The 20,119-nt window shown below is 43.4% G+C and overlaps 1 protein-coding gene across 3 annotated transcripts in view; it reads left to right on the top strand.

Moving 5' to 3' along the window:
- SLC2A12 (solute carrier family 2 member 12) overlaps positions 1 to 20,119 on the top strand; it is a 76,045-nt gene that overhangs the window by 48,246 nt on the left and 7,680 nt on the right. For all 3 annotated transcript variants that reach the window (XM_086317955.1, XM_086317953.1, XM_086317954.1), the window contains exons 3-4: positions 4,008 to 4,130; positions 8,142 to 8,274. In XM_086317955.1, the coding sequence (XP_086174081.1) occupies positions 4,008 to 4,130; positions 8,142 to 8,274 (256 nt within the window). The remainder of the gene's footprint in view (positions 1 to 4,007; positions 4,131 to 8,141; positions 8,275 to 20,119) is intronic.

Below are 20,119 nucleotides of genomic sequence, written 5' to 3'. Positions count from 1 at the left end.
TTGCAGGAGAATCCTTTACCAGCTGAGATACCTGGGAAGCCTGATGGTGGCTTATGGAGGAGTATATGTTTAAAGGACAAGATTTTCCCACTCAAGGCACTTATAAGATCATAATTTAAACATCTAGTTGGAAGGAAATGAGCATACTCCCTTTCAAATTCACATTTTAAGTACCTCTTTACAGTGAAAGGAGAGCTGGGTCTGCTGCACATTGCCTGCAGTCAGTAAAAGCCGTAGGATTTGGCTTCACTCCTACAAAGTATAGGACACTGGCTCCATCAGGTTGTTGGGAACTCTACAGCTTAACTGTAGAACTTCCTCCAAATTGCTAGGAGTTCCCTAAGAGTTTCAAGGTAAGGTAAGAGTTTCAAGCCTTCCATGAGTCTTTCAGACCTGAGGCTGAAATGCTCAAGCCAAAAGGAAAGCATGCCTGAAATGCTGCAGGGTTTACATCTGAAAGCACAGGGAGAGAAAGGACAGCCTCAGTGGAAAAAAATGTTCAGCAGTGGCAGAAATATAGGAGGAGGGGGAGATAAGCATGGCTGCTGACATGGCGGAGCTCAGCTGTTTCCACTGATTGGCTCTATTTATCCAAGTTTGTGTCCTCTGCTGCACACAGAGCCACTTCAACGAGTTTGTCCCTCATGGTCATTTTATGGCACTCTGTGCAGCCATAAACACCACAGATTTCATCTGGATCAGGCCTGTTCTGACAGGCAACTTTGGTGATTGAATACCATGTGAAATATGAGTCTCAATATTTGTGGACAATCATCTCCCAGCAAGTCCAAAATTTTCTCAATCCTTGTAACCTGGAAAAGAGTTTAAAGACTCACGCAGACATTTATAGAGGCACATATGTCAGAGGTGGTCCTGGAAGAGTAGGGTAAAAGGTGAAATAATAGATGTCAAGGAGAATTGTTGCAGGGCCTGCTCACCTGCAGTGAATGGCTGCACTCATTGTGGAAGAATTATTATATCTCTGACTACTCCAGAGAGAGCCACCACTTTACTGCGGCATGTGGCAATAACTTGATTTTTGGTGGTGAGAAATTAGGCTCTCTCATTGGAAAAACATTTGGGATTAAAAAAAAAAACAGACTTCCATCTATTATTAAATATCAATATATTAAATTCCTGTGATAGTTTATACCTCTTTGCTCTTTACTTACGACTTGAAACAGCTTCTCCATTCCCTCTGCTCTGGGTACTCACAGCCCTTTTCCAGAGAGTGTGGAGACATAAAATTGTGGCACCATCTTGCACCTAAGACTGCCATGGAGGGACTTTACCCTTTCAGTAAGTTCTATCTTGCTGCAAATGGCACTTTCACATTTTTATTTCACTCTCTATGGATCTGAAAACCTGTACTTTTTATGATTCTGAGATCTGTTAAAGCTATTTTAACATTGTCGTTGTTGTTCAGTCGCTAAGTTGTGTCAGAGCCTTTGAAACCCCATGGACTGTAACACGCCAGGCTTCCCTTTCCTTCACTATCTCCTGGAGTTTGCTCAAACTCATGTCCATTGAGTCGGTGATGCCATCCAACCATCTCATCCTCTGTCATCCCTGTTTCTTCCTGCCTTCAATGTTTCCCAGCATCAGGGTCTTTTCCAATGAGTGGGCTCTTTGCAACAGGTGGCGAAAGTTTTAGAGTTTCAGCTTCAGCATCAGTCCTTCCAATGAATATTCAGGGTTGATTTCCTTTAGGATTAACTGGTTTGATCTCCTTGCAGTCCAAGGGATTCTCAAGAGTCTTCTCCAATACCACAGTTCGAAAGCAGGACTCCTACCTGAATCAAATACCCATGGCAGGAAGGAGCCCGGGGGGACTGGTCTTTGGCATAGGTGATTTGTCTTCAACAAAGTGAACTTACTTACTTTTATCTTGTATTTGCTCAAGGACAGCCTTGTTACAAAGGCTTCACCAAAATTACGCAGCTACCACTCTTCTCAGAGCCAGATCCTCAGTCTGCAAAGCTCAGGGCAAGGTTACCTGATCTTTGCACTGGTCTCCAAGGATATAATCTGCAGGAATCTGGTGAAGGACTTTGGGGCACAGAGAGGAGGGGAGGGCTCTGGAGTGCTATTTTGGAATTCCTTATTAATTAGAACAATAATCATGTTCCTTTGCTTGCGATTCTCTTCCATACCCTCAAGGGTATGGAAGTTACCCTCAAGGTAACTGTATGTAGATTCACTTGGAGCAAATAATCAAGGGGAAAAAAATGTGTTTGCAGCCCTCTTCTGTAATTTAAATATTTTTCTTTGAAACAGCAAATTTACTTTGAGCAGATGTTCTCTCTACGGAGCGTGATCCTGCTACGAAAGGTAAATTTTCCGTCAGAGACCCAGGTGACAGCCCCATGATTCTGGCACAGGCAGCCCGAGTGGTTGCTGGTCAAGGGGGGCCCTCCTCAGCCTCTTGTTTCTTCCTCCTCTGGGGTAGGAGGACGCAGCTGGGCTGGGTATAAACACTGGGTTTGCAACACAAGGTGACTTGGCCAGCACTGAGCCAGGGCTGGGGCAGCTCCTAAGCCCTTCTTTCCTCAGCATCAGAAGTGCTTATACTCCTTATCTACATGCTCATTAACAAATCTTTATTGAGCCACTCCCAAGAGCGCACCGAGATGAAAAAGTGTGAGATCCAGAGATGGTCGGGCTCCATGCCCCCTCCGAGCTCTGTTAGTGTTTAGTCGCTCAGTCATGTCCAACTCATTGTGACCCCATGGAGCCCGCCTGGCTCCTCTACCCGTGGAATTTTCCAGGCAATAACACTGGAGTGGGTTGCATGCCCTCCTCCAGGGGATCTTTCCGATCCAGGGATCAAACCTGCATCTCTTATGTCTCCTGCATTGACAGGGGAATTCTTTACCACTAGCGCCACCTGGGAAGCCAGTGTTGGGACCTTGGCAAATTATGAACTCCTTTCAACCTCAGTTTCCTCTACTTTTTGGTGTCCCTGGTGGCTCAGAGGTTAAAGCATCTGCCGGGAATGCAGGAGACCCGGGTTCGATCCCTGGGTCGGGAAAATCTCCTGGAGAAGGAAATGGCAACCCAGTCCAGTACTCTTGCCTGGAGAATCCCATGGAGGGAGGAGCCTGGTAGGCTACAGTCCATGGGGTCACAAATAGTCGGACAACTGAGAGACTTCACTTTCACTTTCCTTTACTTTAAAAGAGAGGAAGAGTAATGTTAGTCCCTAATGAGGAGGGATTCAGCGAGGATCCAATGACAACAAGGTTTGTAAAGGGCTGAGTCCATTGAAAGAACTTGTAGCTATTAGGCAAACTGTTTTTGACGGGCTGTGAGCAGAAGTCAAGTAATCCCATCAGGCAGGTCCTATAGTGGTCTGTGTCACTCTCAGATCACAAAATTCCTCGGATCAGTTCTTGTGCCAAGAAGAGTCTCCTTTCAGAAAGTCAAATATTTGATATAAAATCAAATCCTACAGCTCTGTTTAATTGAGAGCTTCTCTGCACCCAGCTTGCCACAGGCCGGGAAGCCCGAGTGGGGGAAGGGAGCGGAGCCAGTCTCCTCTTCCACTCTCCTGGCTCTGTCTCCTACCCACTCCGTAGCTGTGATGGTGGACTTCTCCAAGGTTAGGGGCAGAGGAGATTACAGGATAGGGCCCAGAGGACAGTGGGGAGAGCCAGCGTCTGGCACTGAGGCTCTGTGCTTGGCAGAGCCTCAGAGCTGCCTCCTGTCCTGGGCAGGCGGCCCCAGCCGCCGCGCTTCCCCTTTGCAGTTCTCAGGCAGTGTCACCTGCCCCAGCCCTTTATGTTGCTCCCCCTACTTCCAGGGGCCCTTGTCAAGCTCCCTCAGTTTCTCACTTGACTGGAGAGAGAAGAAAGCACATCCCTCCTCCTTCCTCATGTAGAAGGACATGGCCCTGCAACCACAAATCTCGCAGAGGTCATTGGGGCAGAGGTCAGTGAGCTGGCTGTCAGCTTCATTGGATTTTCCATCATTTTGCTGTTCCCCGTCCACTCTTCCCTTTCTTCCAGTGCCCTGGTTGGTGCTGAGCGAGATTTTTCCCGGAGGAATTCGAGGACGTGCCATGGCTCTAACTTCCAGCATGAACTGGGGCATCAACCTCCTCATCTCTCTGACATTTTTGACGGTGACGGGTAAGAACTTGCTTTTCCCTAAGGCCTTTTATGCTCTTAGGACAGGTGTTAGGGAAGTACATCACCTGAAAAATACTTTCTTGTCCACATTTTCAAACACTCAAAAGTAAAGAGGATGGCTGTGAACCTGGTGTACCAACCACCCAATTTAAACAATTATCAATCCTTAATTCAGTCATGACCCCACTTGTTCTGTCCACAAATTACCTTAAGTCATGTTCCAAACACATCTCTAAAGTTTCAGCAGAGACCTCTAAAAGATAAGACATTTAAATACTGTGACTACATAGCATTTTCACCCCTAAAAAAAATACTACTAATAATCCCTTGGTATCAAGTATCCAGTCTGGGTTCACATCCTTTCAATTGTTTTATAATTATTTTTTATACCTTATTTGAATCACAGTTCAAATAACTGATTTACAATTGATTGGTATGTCTCATAATTTACAGGTTTCAACTCTATGTTTCTTCCCTCCACACACTTTATATTTTTAATAAAGAAGCTGGGTCATTTGTTTCATAGACTTTTTCCCAGGCTGGTTTTGCTGATTGTAGTCATATCATATGACCTCCTGTCCTTTGTGTTTTTCCTGTGAACTGCTATTTATCTGTGAGTGCTCAGTCACTCAGTCATGTCTGACTCTTTGTGACCCCATGGACTGGAGCCTGCCAGGCACCTCTGTTCATGGGATCTTACAGGCAAGAATGCTGGAGTGGGTTACCATTTCCTTTTCCAGGGGATCTTCCCAACCCAGGGATCTAATCCGAGTCTTTTGCGTCTCCTGCATTGGCAGGTGATTCTTTACCCCTAGAGCCACCTGAGAAGCCTATTTATCTGTAGAGGCTAGAAAAGATTTAGCTTTTCTTGTTTATTTGCAAACCTCTTCCCAGGTGATGGCGTGTGTCCTGCTATTAGAGGCATGTCCTGTCTGTTTGTCTCCCACCTTGTCGTGCCTGCACCTTTGAGGATCATTGCCCAGATCCATTATTTTCCTTCCATTATCCCTAAAAGACCCTGATGCTAGGAAAGATTGAGGACAGGAGGAGAAAGGGGCGACAGAGGATGAGATCACTGAATAGTATCATTGACTCAATGGATATGAGTTTGAGCAAACTCTGGGAGATGATGATGAAGGACAGGGAAGCCTGGTGTGCTGCAGTCCATGGGGTCACAAAGAGTCAGATACAACTGAGCAACTTAACAACAACTGAATTTTTATCAGCAGTATTTCTCTAAGGAGAAAATTCTTCTCATTAGTTGTTTGCCTGCCCTGAAGTATGGATCATATACTAGATTCATATACTAGCAAGATTAGTGTTTGAAACTTTCTCTTTATTTTCTAGTTTTCAAAATAATAAGGTGGTTCCCCAGCATCCTCAAAAACTAATGAGTTGAGTTTTCTTTATTTTATATGTATATATATATAAAATACATAAATTTTAAAATGTATATATATATAATATAGAGATAATATATACATTTTCAGAAGTGGTTCATGCGTGCATACTTAGTCTCTCAGTCATGTGTGACTCTTTGCGACTCCACGGATTGTAGCCCACCAGGCTCCTTTGTCCATGGGATTTTCTGGGTGAGAATATTGAAATGGGCTGCCATTTTCTTCTCCAGGGGATGTATACTCAAAAAAATATATATCTAGAGGGAAAAACAAGAGTCTTTGAACTCATGTACTTCTGAATCTTGTTGACCACTTTCTTTTTTCTTTTTTAGTACATCTACTTTTGGAAGTGAACTTTTGGAGTTATTAATTAAACTTAGCTTGTGTTTTTAATAAAATTTTTAAATATTTATGTCCCACATTTTTGGAAATAGCCCAAGATGAAACAAAGGAACTGGTCATTTGCACCAGCCATACATCTCCTGCTGAGATCACACACATAGATCCATGCCCTTCACCTTCTCTCTCTCTCTCTCTCTCTCTCTCTCTCACACACACACACACACACACACACACATGACATTTATATAGAGAAAGAGAAATATAAAAGAAAGAATGGAAATGAGGGAGGACAAGTAAAGATGACACAAATCTCTGGGAAGGATGGCTAATATACAGGATGAGCTGATGAAGACTCAAGTTCTGAGTGGACTTTTAGAACAAATGTTTGGAAAGCATATTCATTTATTTAAAAAAAATCCTGGTATGATCTCAGACCTGTAGATGATATTTCATTGGACTAAGTTTGAAATTCTATACTTCTTTTTAAAAATCAGTTTTCCAAGTAAAAGATATAAGGGTTCTGCTTGACAGCAAGCCCTTGGGCACTGACTTTTAGTGCAATGTCAGCTGTACCAATAAAAGAAGAATGTTCTGAAGACACAGACATACCCTCCTGTGGTCATAATACAGCTGGGTACTGCTTTCAGCTCTGAGTAAAATATTTTTAGAGAGTTTCAGTGTGTCCCCCAAGGAGGGCACCCTGGGTGACATGGGCACATGACCTATGGTCTGTGAAGAACAGTTGCAGGAACTCAGGGTGTTTGACTTGGACAAGAGGATGCTCAGGAAGGGATGGAGGTGCATTCAAATATTTGCGGCATGTCTTGAAGAAGGAATGAGAAGGTTGATGCAGAGAACAAAACAGAGCCTCTGAACCCAAATTCCCAGAAGGGAGACTCGGCTTTAGAAATGAGTGAGAAGTATGTTTGAACAGACAGGGCTGATTCACAATGAAGTGTACATCTTTGTAAGTGGTGAGCTCCCTGTCACTGTAAGTACTCAGACAGAAAAGGGGACAAGTTTGATGAGATGAGCTTTCCCCAACCACCACCTTCTACGTTTCTGATTTTATGCTCCAGAGAGGGAAGGAGGACCAAATCTTTAAACTCTTTATTAAGTATTCGCTTGGGGGAAACCATGCATCAGGAGCAAGAAAGGCAAGAGAGAGCAGACTTTAATTAAAATTGCCAGGAGAACTGCAGTGCTGGTCTTTTTTTTCCTCTTGAACCCACCTCAGCACAGCTGGCCTACAAGTGCTTAATATGTGTAGATCCTTCCACTCTGCATTTACCAAACTGCCTTCTTGCATAATTGCTCAGTCAGTGTTCCTGACTGACTAGCTGTGATTTGTGGCCACTCCAAGGGCTATTTGCACTGTTTCAGTCTGTGGCTGGTCTGAGCCAGGCTCCTCGTCTCGGCTCCTGGCTACACTGGACTTTCTGTTGTGCACAGGATGCCGCAATACAAGGTCATACTCAAGTGCATTGGGGGCCGCCTCTCACTAGCTACCTTACCTTGACCTTGGTCAGTACTACAAAGGGACAGTACCTCTGGCAAGAAGCCGTCAGAGGAAACACTAGGTTAGCAGATAAGATCCATCAAAACCTGGAGGATCCTGCTTCTTCCTGATGCTTCTTAGCAAGTTAATATCCTTCATTCAAACCATTATCACTTTTTTTCCCTCTAAATCCAGGAAGCAGCATTGCAAATACAGTGCCAGCTACTAAAATGATGAAATGCTGCCAACATGAAGTGATTTATTCAAGTCAGAGTAAAGAAGGGGGAGCTCATTCCAAGAAGAGTCCATTTGTATAAATGTCTTTACAAATGTCGACCAAATAGAAACCAAACTGCCATGGCAGTGATTCCCAAGAGAGGAACTGTAGGGGGTGAGGAGAGAGGAGAGTGCCTACTTTCTGCTTTATGTGTTTCTGTGTTATTCGAGGTTCTTTTTGTTTGTTTTGCAACGAACATGTCTATTACCATTTTGAAAACAAAAAGTATGTTCACCAAGAAAATGGCATTCAGTTTAAATTGTGATCCTTACAAGACTGTTATTCACTTCACCAGAGAGAGCTGGGGTTGTTTGTGAAAATGAACCTTTCAGATGCTGGCTATATTTTTAATTTGTGATTGCTATTTCTCTGGCTACTACTGGCATGTTTGAAAATACATATGTTTTTATATGTGTCCTAAGAAGCATCTATCCACAAATAGGATGGAAGCCACACAAAATGCATCTCTAACTAGTTTCTTTTGTCTCCCCCAGATCTCATTGGCCTGCCGTGGGTGTGCTTTATATATACAGTTATGAGTCTAGCATCCCTGGTTTTTGTTATTGTGTTTATACCTGAAACAAAGGGATGCTCTTTGGAACAAATATCAGTGGAGCTGGCAAAAGAGTGAGTATTGTGTGCGTTGCTCTCTGAACAGCACTCTTAGCTCAAAAATTCAGCTTTTATATACAATGAAATGATAATATCTGAAATTATTTTAGGATATATGCTTTGGTGGGGAACCATATCTCAAAAAATAATTCTAGTTTCTCTGCTATGTGTTTAATTTGCATAATTCACCTAAGAATTTAGAATAAGCATGGTTTTTTAGTCTTCCAAAGCTCTTTTCAGTAATGATTGAAGAACCTCTCCCGTCTCTGTGCCTCCCCCTCACAGGAGTGGTTTTTTTGTTTGGGGGTTTCAGATTGGTCCCAGAATGACATGCTCACCCTGTGCTAAAATAGTGGGCTTCAGCCTTCTGTATCACACTGGTAGGTTTCTTGAAGTTCTAAACACCCATTAAGGCTAAGATTACCAGGAAAACTCTTGGGCTTAAATGTCTAGAATTATTCCAAATATGGCACAAAGTATGTTATGCAAGATGAAGAGTTTCCTAATGAATAGGCAATTAGAACAAAGGTTAAATAAAACTCACATGGAGAGATTGCTTAAACAATTCAACACAGCAGTGGGCTGCAGAAAACCCCTGTTTTCTTTAGGAACAGAACTCACAACTCTGAGTGATGAAACTGGTCTGCGGGAGGAGGTGATCAGTGCACAGAGGTCAGGGATGAAAGGGAACTTGCTGCTCTTCCTAGCTTTTAATCATTCTACTTGAAATACAGGAATACTTGTGCTTAGGCTGTAACATGACAGGTGGAAAATATATATTTACAGTTTGATTTTCTTCTAAAAATACTTCCAGTACACTAGAGAGAACTGTTATGATGGCTAAAGAAATTTGTAAGCACAGTGATTCTTCAGCTTTTGTCTGAAGGAAGAATAAACCTGAGGGCTGAACTGACATCCACTGACAGGTACATGTGTGCAAATATATAGACCGAGTTTTTAATCCTGGTTTAAAAGTATTATATAATAATTATTTGTTATTATTATTATTAGGGTACAAAGGAAGTAGGAGTATGGACGATTTTTACTTTGTACTTTATATACTTTATTTATTTATTTTTTTGGCTTTTATTTTTGTTTTACAAGTAATTATCTGGTCCTTCAGTAATTAGGACTCGGTGCTCTCACTGCCAGGGCCTGGGCTCAATCCCTGATTGGAGAACTAAGATCTCATAAGCTGAGTGGGGCAGCCAAAAACAAACAAACATGAAAAGGCTTACATTTTAAAGACATTTTCTTTTAGTAAGCAGAAAAACTTTTCTCTTAATTCAGCATAAATATCAACTGTAAGGCTAATTTTTGATGCAGATAAGGCCTTATTTTATAAGTATTCAATGAAAATGAAAATTATTCACTTACAAAAAAAATATATATATATATAGTTGTCATGAAAGCCAGATATCCCCTTGGCCTGGTCAGAGCATTGTCTGGCTCTATACAAGTTAAAGTCAAACAATTGGATTTCTTGGTGAGCGCAGAATCTGAACAAGACAATTAATTACACATACATGATTTACATAAGGAATATCTTCAGACCTTAATAACGCATTCATCTGTAGACTGGAAACATGTCTGACAGAGGCAGGCCTTTTCCAGAACTGAGATGCCAGGACCCTGTTGACATACACCTCTGTTGGTCACCCTTTACTTCTCACTTTTCCTAAGAGCTTGTTTCACATCAGTGGTCTGTTTAGATATAAAACCTTCTCCCCAGATGTAGTGGCTTGAAATACACTAGTTGCTATTTCCCATGATTCTTTGGTTTGGCTGGGTGGGGCCCCTGCTCATTTCACCTGAGCTCAGTCATGTGACTCCAGCATCAGCAGGAAGGGCAGCTGGTGGAAGATGCTGACATAGAGGGGAGTTTCAGTTCTCTTCAGGTGGCCTCATCCTCCATGAGGCTAATGTGGCTTCCTCACCTGTCAGACTCTGGGCAGCATTCCCAGGTAGTGGAGGCAGAAGCTGCAAGGTTCCGTGAGGTTTCCATTCTGGAAGTCCCGCTACATCACTTTCATCAATTTCTATTGTCAGTACAAGTCCTAAGGCCAGCCCAGATTCACATAGAGAGTGACTTATGTCTTGATGAAATGAAGGGCAAAGGTCTTTTGTTTGTCACATTTAACCTATCACATCTATTCTTTTTTTTTTTAAGTCATTTATTTATTTGGCTGCACCAGGCCTTAACTGCAGCATGTGGGATCTAGTTCCCTGCTGCTGCTGCTGCTAAGTCATTTCTTGGTGAGGAGTAGTGTCCGACTCTGTGCGACCCCATAGACGGCAGCCTACCAGGCTCCCATGTCCCTGGGATTCTCCAGGCAAGAATACTGGAGGGGGTTGCCATTTCCTTCTCCAATGCATGAAAGTGAAAAGTTAAAGTGAAATCACTCAGTTGTGTCCAACTCTTAGCAACCCCATGGACTGCAGCCTACTAGGCTCCTCTGTCCATGGGATTTTCCAAGCAAGAGTACTGGAGTGGGGTGCCATTGCCTTCTCCACTAGTTCCCTGAGCAGGGAATGAACCCAGGCCTCCTGCATTGGGAGCTCAGAGTCTTTGCTACTTTGGACTGTGATGGAAGTCCCACCCCTACTGTTTCTTGAAAGTCTTTTACCTCCTGCATGCATGCTAAGGCACTTCAGTCATGTCCAACACTTTGCAACACTATGGACTGTAGCCCGCCAGGCTCCTCTGTCCAAGGGATTCTCTAAGCAAGAATACTGGAGTGGGGTGCCATTTCAGTCTCCAAGGGATCTTCCCAACCCAGAGATCGAACCCGCATCTCTTACTTCTCCTGCATTGCAAATGGATTCTTTACCACTAATGCCACCTGGGAAACCCTTTTACCTCCTAAGAAACAATTTTTCCCCCTGGGGCTTCTTCTCCTACCTCATCAACTCTTAATTCCTTCTTTCTCCTTCTACTCCTACATGATAGTTATCTTTGATATCTTAGCCATACATCCTTTTGCCTTAAGGCCAAATCTTCATTTTCAAAGCCTTGAGTAACCCTATCCCTGGATAGTATTCCTTTCTCCTGGATCTTCAAGATTTTCTAGTCCTAGTTTCTTTTTATGTTGCCCTAGCTAAAATTCTTGTGGTTTCACTTCCTTAAGTACGTTATAAAATTTTGGTTTCCAGGGATGGTCTTGACCCATTATCTTTCTTATGTAACGTCTACAGTGCCTAGATTAAAACTGATTCCTAGTGGATGACTGAAAAACATCCACCATGTGGTCTGTCGATCCAATGCTGAATTCACTGTATGTGGGTATTAAATTGCAGGCAACAATACAAATCATAACAGGTTTTGATCTGTGGATCATAGGATGAGATTTAATCTATGACCTAACAGTCATAGAGGAGAAAGAGGTATGTGTTCAGAAAAGGGAGATGAATGGGCTTCACCATACTGCTCCCTTCCCACAACTGCAGAGATTACTCATTCAGCTCTTTGTTGATGATCTACTAGGGACTAGACACTGTATTAGGAAAGAACTGAAGGTATCCAGAGTTCATAACTTCCTTATTTGAAGAGGCAGACCAGAAAACAGACCATTGCAATACACTGTGTTGGCAAGTGCAAAGGAAGGTCACATGTATTGGGGAAGAGAATTCCTTTAAAGGTAAGGGTTCGTTACCATTCTGGTGAGCAGTATTAATTTAAAAAATTGAAGTAGGGAGAAAGCAGTAATGAATGAACTGAACAAGACTATGCATCACTCCTTATTGCACTGTCTTTTAAAAACTCTGAAAGCAGAATGTTCTCAATGAATTAAAGTTAAGAAACTTTTAGATCTTTCTTTTTCATATGGGACTGTCAGAATGTATCAAACTTCAAACCAAATGAAAATTTGAAGACAAAACTTAAGAAAAGCCAGTCTTTCTATCCAGTAGACCTTCAGAATAAGGCATTCGTAAGAACATAGTGATTTGGGTGGCTAAAATTCAACAAAACGTATGCATTAGAATTGAGGGTAGGGAAGAAATTCGTCTAAATTAGCAAAACTCTGCATTATGAAATGTTTTTGAAAGAATCACATTTCTGTTCCTTTTGAGTCAAACAATTACTCAAACTTAAATCCATACCCTCTCCAAGAAAGTTTTACATCGCAAATTAGGAGAGATCCAAAAGCCAAAGGCAGACTCTTCTTGTGCCAGGAGGTTGATGTAGAACAGATATAGATAATGGCACAGGTGTGAATTATGAAAGATGAGTTGGCAAAACAGTTCTGCATTTTGAATTCATTTCTAGCAGCAGCAAGCAGCAGTATCTACCTGGGTTGCATTCTTGCAGAGAAGCCCAGCACCTGAGGGCAGAAAGGAAACAGTTGCTTTCAGAAATCTTGGTTAACTGATTTCTACAACACCAAAGAACCTGGGACAAGTCTTAGCTTGAAGCAGCAGATTGGCCAATGCTTTAAAAATTAAGAAGTAAGCAGCCTGAATGGTGTAAATTGACCAAAGTTATGTATGAAGTATGGGTGTTAAACAAGGTTCCCTGGAGGGAAATGGTGGAGACAAAACTAGAAGTAAAATACATAATTTTATTGAAAATGTATTGAACTAGCTAAGTGAATATGGGGTGGCAGAAAGCCCCAGGGAACTTGAGAGGACATGAAAGTTGAAGAAAACTTGAAGATGGAGGAAGGCCACAGCTGAGCTAAGAAAGTCTTTCTGAACTTAGAAGTTGGTGAAACAAAGAATCAACTTTTGTTACCAGGGAAACACAGAGTTCAGATGTTATGTCCTGTGATTTTCTAAGCAAGAAAGGAAACTACTTATAACATCGAATTAACTTCAAATTTGATACTCCATTCCACTTAATATTTTCGTTTCTCATATTTAGAGCTGGCTTCTTTTCCTTCTGTTTCTACAAGACTGAGAAAACACATCTTCTTCCAAAGTTGTTAAATTTTTTGTAAGATAAACAATGACTCAGCGGAGAGGTCAGAAAAGATCTCACTAATAATGTAATTTGAAAGGATTTTATTTTGAACTCGTGCCCTGCCAGCTACAAACACAAAATGGGACACTTGCCATGTGTGCTATTTCAGCTGTGACTTTCATTCTTTTCCTCGATTTAAGTGGAAGCAATTAGAGAAACACAAGTTAATGTTTTGTAAATATTTTAGCTCTGAGGCTTAGATTATTTTTCACTTTTAGCAGCTAATTTTATGTGGCCATTCCTTCATTCATTCACACAAATTCATTTATTCTCTGAATATTTACCGAGCATCTGTTCCATGCCACACACTGCTCTAAGTGCTATAACATTCATCAGTGAGCAAAGTGCCGTAAGAATTAAGATAGTAAATGTGTGTGTGTGTGTGTTGGGTGGGTACTTTGAATTGGTGATCTGAGAAGATATCCTGAAAGATAACATTTCAGATAAAAACTGAGTGCTTATAGTCAGTCCTGCAAAGAGAGAGGGAAAGAAAATTCATGCAGAGAGAATACTAGTGCAAAGGCTACAGTAACATACTTGACCTGTTCTAAGAACTGAAAGATGCCCAGGAGGAGGCTGCAATCTTTGAGATTCAGTGAGAAAGTCAGTGGAAATGGATGTGACTGAGTGTGGATTTCATTCTAAGTGCAATGGGAAGCTACAAAAGTACTTTAAGCAGGGAAGTGACGTGACCTGATTTACTTTAAGGTGTGCCAAGCTAGTGTCTGCAGGCACACAGCTGCACAGGGCAGAGAAAGCACACGAGAACAGGGCTGGGCCCCAGGTTCAATTCCCCTCATACCTCCAGGGCCCCTCCCATGCTGCCCGGCCATTGCCCACGTCCATTGTCTATGAACTGCCTCTCCTGGACAACTGCTCAACACCAACTCCTCTCTCTGGGAACTTCCCACCTCCTTGGTGGTGGTGGTTTAGTCCCTAAGTCATGTCCAACTCTTGTGACCCCATGGACTGTAGCCTGTCAGGCTCCTCTATCCATGGGATTCTGGACAAAAATCCTGGAATGGGTTGCCATTTCCTTCTCCAGGGGATATTCCTGACCCAGGAATTGAACCTGGGTCTCTTGCATTGCAGGAAGATTCTTTACCGACTGAGCTATGAGGAAAGCCCACCTCCTTAGCCCTCCTCATTCCTGCTGACAGCCTTGCTTCTGACTCCATGGAGGCATGCGTGCCCATTCACTCAGTTGTGTATGACTGTTTTGTGACCCCACGGGCTGTAGTCCACAAGGCTCCTCTCTCCATGGAGTTCTCCAGGCAAGAAAACTAGAGTGGGTTGCCGTTTCCTCCTCCAGGGGATCTTCCTGACCCAGGGATTGAACCCAAGTCTCTTGTGTCTCCTGCATTGGCAGGCGGATTCTCTACCACTGAGCCACCTGGGAAGCCTCTACTTCTGACTTCACGGAAGAAATGAACACAATCAGAAAGGAAACTTCCCTAACCTTCCACCTCACCCTCATCTCAGTGTCTGTATTGAAATATAGTACCGTCCCTCTAGGTTCTACCTTTAACTTATTGCTACATGAAGGTGACCACTTCACACCCTCTTCCCTTCCCTTTTCCAGAACATTCCCCAGCAGTACTCCTGGTCCACCCCATCCATAGCTTCCTTCTCTCCTGGATCTTTCCTTCTCATCAGCAGAAAGATCTTATGTGATTTTTTCCCCTATCTTAAACAAAAAAGTCTTTTGGTCCCATTTTCCTCTCTAGGTTTTGCTCTGCTGTCATTTATTTTCATGTTTTCTTTGCCATTATTTGTAGCAAAGTTCTTCCAGAGTTGTCTCTATTCCCTGTCAGCAATTCCTCTCTTCCTATTCTCTCATGAACCTGCTCCAGTGAGCAGACTTTTGTGGCCACTACTCCACTGACATTGTTCCCTTTAACATCCAGGTTACTCCGCATTGCTAAACCCAGCAGTCAGTTCTCAGTCAGCATCTTAATGGCTGGGATAGTGACTATTGTCAGCATGGACTGGGGTGAGCGTGTCCTTCTTTCCAAGACCCTTGCTTCACTGCCTTCAGGGACCAACCTCCTGATTGTCTTCTGCCACTCGCTCCTTCTCAGCATCCTCTGCTGGATCCATCTCCTGTTTCACTGTCTTAAAGTTGGCGTGCCCTGGGGCTTCATCCTCTGATCACCTCTCTCCCTCACTGGCTCATTGATCTTGAAGCCATGGTGCTTATACTATCCATATGCCACTGATTTCAACATTTATACCTCTAGCTTCAATATCTTTCCTGAATTCAAGTCTTGTTTATTCAACTCTTTGCTCTACACCTTTTTTCAAATGTCTAACAAATCTTTCAAACTGAGCATGATCTAAATTCAACCCCAATGCCCCCCAAACCTACTCCACTCACAGACATCCACCTCACTTGAGGTCAACCTTATCCTTCTACTTGCTCTAGTCACAGACCTTCGAGTCTTCCCTCTCCTTCCCTCCCACTCCATGTTCAATCTTTCAGAATATAGTGTTGGTTCTTATTTCAAAATACATCTAGAACCTGGCCATCTTCACTGTTCTTTCTTTGATCTGAGTCACTATGCTCTCTCCTGTATTACTGTAGTAACCATCTGTGCATGCTCATTCTCTTCAGTCATGTCCAACTCTCTGAAACCCTATGGACTATAGCCCACCAGGCTCCTCTGTCCATTGGGATTCTCCAGGCAAGAATACTGGAGTGGATTGCCATGCCCTCCTCCAGGGGATCTTCCCAACCTGGGGATTGAACCCACATCTGCCTTCATCTCCTGCATTGCAGGTGTATTCCACTGAGCCACCTGAGACCCACCTAACTGGTCCTGTTTTCAGACTCCATCCCCTCCAGTGTTTTCAGCATAGCAACCAGTGACCCCTTTAAATGTGATCAAGCCATTGCTTTGCTCAACTCTTCCAGCAGCTTTGATGGCCCATGTTCTTCAGTTGCCAAGTCACATCTGACTCTGCAACCCCACGAGCTGCAGCACACCCAGCCTCCCTGTGCCTTACCATCTCCCGGAGTTTGCTCAAATTCACGTCCATTGAATTGGTGATGCCATCCAACCATCTCGTTCTCTATCATCCCCTTCTCCTCCTGCCTTCAATCTTTCCCAGCCTCAGGGTCTTTTCCGACGAGTCAGCTCTTCGCATCAGGTAGCCAAAGTATTGGAGCTTCAGCTTCAACTTCAGTCCTTCCAATGTGTATTCAGGCCCATGCAGGTCTACATATCCTACCACTCTTCCCCACTCTCACTCTTACCAGCTGTATAGGTCATTCTGCTGTATTCCAAACACACCAGGAAATGGTGAAGACTCAGGGTCTCTGCCCTAGTTTTTGTATACTTAGTTCACTGTAGTTTCCCAGCACCTGGAATAATTTCTTTGCATATAATTGAAGCACATTATTGAAAATGAATGGATGAATGAATGAATTCAATATAGGAGTAAGGTAATGGAGTAGTGGGGCTTCTCCAGTGGCTGGGCAGTAAAAGAATCCGCCTGCAATGCAGGAGATGTGGGTTCAATCCCTGGGCTGGCCAGATCCCCTGGAGAAGGAAATGGCAACCCACTCGACTATTCTTACCTGGGAAATCCCACGGATGGAGGACCCTGGCAGCTACAGTCCATGAAGTTGCAAAAGAGTTGGACATGACTGAGCAACTAAACCACAGCAATGAAATAGTCAGGATAATAACTAAATTTTTAGCTTGAGAAGCTGCATGGATGGTAAAATTGGGGAGCCTGAAAGAGAACTTGGTTTCAGAGCTGGAAAGATTTCAGAGATGTCCATTTGACATCAGATGGATGTGTATTCATTGGCAGCTGGATACATGAGATTCTGGAGACATTCAGAGTCTGGGTCAGATTTGGGAGTAAATGGTATGTAGGTTATGGAACCAGATGAGATCATCTAGTCAGAGAGCAGAGCAAAGAGAATGAGATCCAGGACCAAGCCCTAGTTTATGCCAACATTCAGAGAACAAGCAGGGGAGAGTGAGCATGGAAAGCACTGAAAAGGAGCCAACAGTAGGGTTGGAGAGGAGCCCGGAAAATATGGAATCACTGAAGCCAGAAGGAGTGTTGTGGGAAGGTGGCACCAAATGATGTTAAATGCTGCAGAGTGGCCAAGTACAAAGGTGGGTGGTGACTACGGGTTGTTGGGTACAGTCTCAGTAGGGTTGGGAGGACAGAAGGGACCGAGGAGGCTTGAGAGTGGAAGTTTGTGAAGACATCAGCTACAGTCCAGTTTTGCTGGGAATGGGAACAAACAAGATGATCACGGTCTTGACTGTCTTAACCCATCACCACTCCTTTCATAAGCCTCCCACGCACCCTCGGACCACTCTGCATTTCAGCTCACTCTCTCAAACACCTGCCAGGACTGGGAATCCACTGAAGAGTCATCGTCCACTTCCTTTCTTACGTTAGATTCCATGCACCACCCCTCCCTTTACCTTGTCCCCTCTCCCTTCATTGTTCAGGCAAATCTTAGTTAAGTCTATTCTTAATCAGGCAAATGTGATTAAGTCTGTTCTTAGCCTGTTTTTTCCCTGCATCCGAGGAACTACACATGGCTGGAGAAAAATAGCCAACTGTGCTAGGTAAGTTCAGTTTTGAATTGCTGAACGTAAATCTCAAGTAGGTTTCCAGGAATGTCCTTCTGCAGTTGGTCTTCCTACTGTCCTAGATGGCGACCTCACACTCTGTCACCTCTCAAACCTCCAGCATTCCGTCCCACTTCCTCACCCCCTGATGATGGTCTTGGCTTTTTAGTTCACACACACGCAAAAAGAGAGAGAGAGAGAAATAAAGAGCCCACCTCCTGTTCTATGCCATCTACTAAACTACCTACATCTATGCCCGTTTTCTGCGTCTTGGTATAAAGGCCAATTCTTCCATTTGTCCTGAGTATGTCATCAATTTCTCCTTTCTATGGGATTATCTGGAGAAGGCGATGGCACCCCACTCCAGTACTCTTGCCTGGAAAATCTCATGGACGGAGGAGCCTGGTAGGCTGCAGTCCATGGGGTCGCTAGGAGTCGGACACGACTGAGCGACTTCACTTTCACTTTCATGCACTGGAGAAGGAAATGGCAACCCACTCCAGTGTTCTTGCCTGGAGAATCCCAGGGACGGGGGAGCCTGGTGGGCTGCCGTCTATGGGGTCGCAGAGAGTCAGACACGACTGAAGGGACTTAGCAGCATGGGATTATCACTACATACACACACACAGCTACAGTACTTCCCATCCTAAACAAAATACCTCCCTAGACCTCAAGTCTCAAATTCCCCTCAGGTACCACCCACTCCTTGCTCTCACTATTCAGTTACAGAGTATTTTGTTTGTTGTCTCCACACCATCACCTCTCATTCAGTATTGAACTCACCCCACTCAGGTTTTCTTTCCTGCTTTCTTACTCCCCATGACTTCTGCTGTTACCAAACCTGTTACGTTCCCGTTATGTGACTCTAGCAGTATGTGCCCAGTTCTCCATGCTCCCATCTTTAAACTTTTTCTTCTACTTATCTTCTAGAATATTGTACTTTCTTGGTTTTCCTCCCTCATCAGTGACTCCCTGGTCTCCTTTGTTTCCCTTTCCGTCCTTCCTTCCTCCCTCCCTCCAAATACCATAATGCCCAGAGCTCCATCCTTGATGTCCATCTACACTCACTTCTTGGGTGTATTTCCCTGGCTTTATAAGCCATCCATAAATTGATGATACCCAAGTAATTTTCTCTGGTCTCTGACCTTTTACCTGATTTTCAGTTCCCAAATCTATCTACTTGACATCTTCGGTTATAATGTCCATAGGCATCTCTAATTTAACATGACCTGCACAGAACTCTGGATTCCCAGTACCATTGACTACCCTTCTTATATTTCCTCCACAAGTCTTTTGCTTGGGGGAACCTCTGAGGCCACAGGCTTAGGACTCATCCTAAGTGTAAGGAACAGTGTAATGTTCCTTACACTGTCAGTCTTGTTAGCTGTGAACATGCGAATATACACTTTCTACCAGTACTATTCTAACTCCAAGCCACCATCTTTTATCTGGACTAACCTCCAAACTAGTCCTCTTTCAACTTCTACCTTCTGCAGTCCATCCTCCATACAGCAGCTAGATGGATCTTTTAAAAATATGTCGTTCTTCAGCTCAAAATCCTACTACATTTCAAATAAAATTCATGCTTCTTAATTATGGCTGCTACCTACCCCTCCGGCCTCACCTGTCATTCACATACTCGCCATGTTCTAGCCATGCTGGACTGTCCGTAACATGGTCCTTAGCTGCAGTCCTTCACATGGTTTCCTCCCTAACTTCTCTCCAGTTTCTGACCAAACGTCACCTCATCTTTGGAGATGCCAGCAGTATGACAGAGTCCTCCACATCCCCACTAAGTCATTCTTTTCCCCTTTCTTGGTTTACTTTTCTCATTACACTCTTACTAGCTGAAATCATATGCTTATGTGCTTGTCTCCTTTGTTAAGATGTAAGATCCTTGAAAGCAAGGTCTTTATCTACTCCAACCACAGAACACCTGGAATGTTGTAGCCACTCAACGAACTGGATAAACCATAGGACAGTATATTTAAGGGGAGAGAAAGGTTCAAAGGTGGTCTTTTTAAAAGTAAACATAAAATATTGGAGCATGTTTCTATGCTGATGGAAATAATCTTGTAGAAATGAATTTGTTAAAGCAGGAGCAAGAGAATAATGCAGAAAGCAGAATGTGTAGACACAAATATAGGCATATTGGTAACCAGTCTGAGAAAAGGGGGGAAAAAATAAGAGGATCTTGGTTGTAATCTCCACTCATTCTACGTAAGACTACCCTTGGAATCCTTCCTTGCGGACAGGAATGCCATGGTTGTTCTGAGAAGACACCCCACCTTACCCTTTG

This window comes from Bos grunniens, chromosome 9 (assembly GCF_055505025.1).
Source record: "Bos grunniens cultivar Pamir isolate PY7600 chromosome 9, Bosgru_T2T1.0, whole genome shotgun sequence".
NCBI lineage: Eukaryota > Metazoa > Chordata > Mammalia > Artiodactyla > Bovidae > Bos > Bos grunniens.
This window is presented reverse-complemented; position numbering and strand designations above follow the sequence as displayed.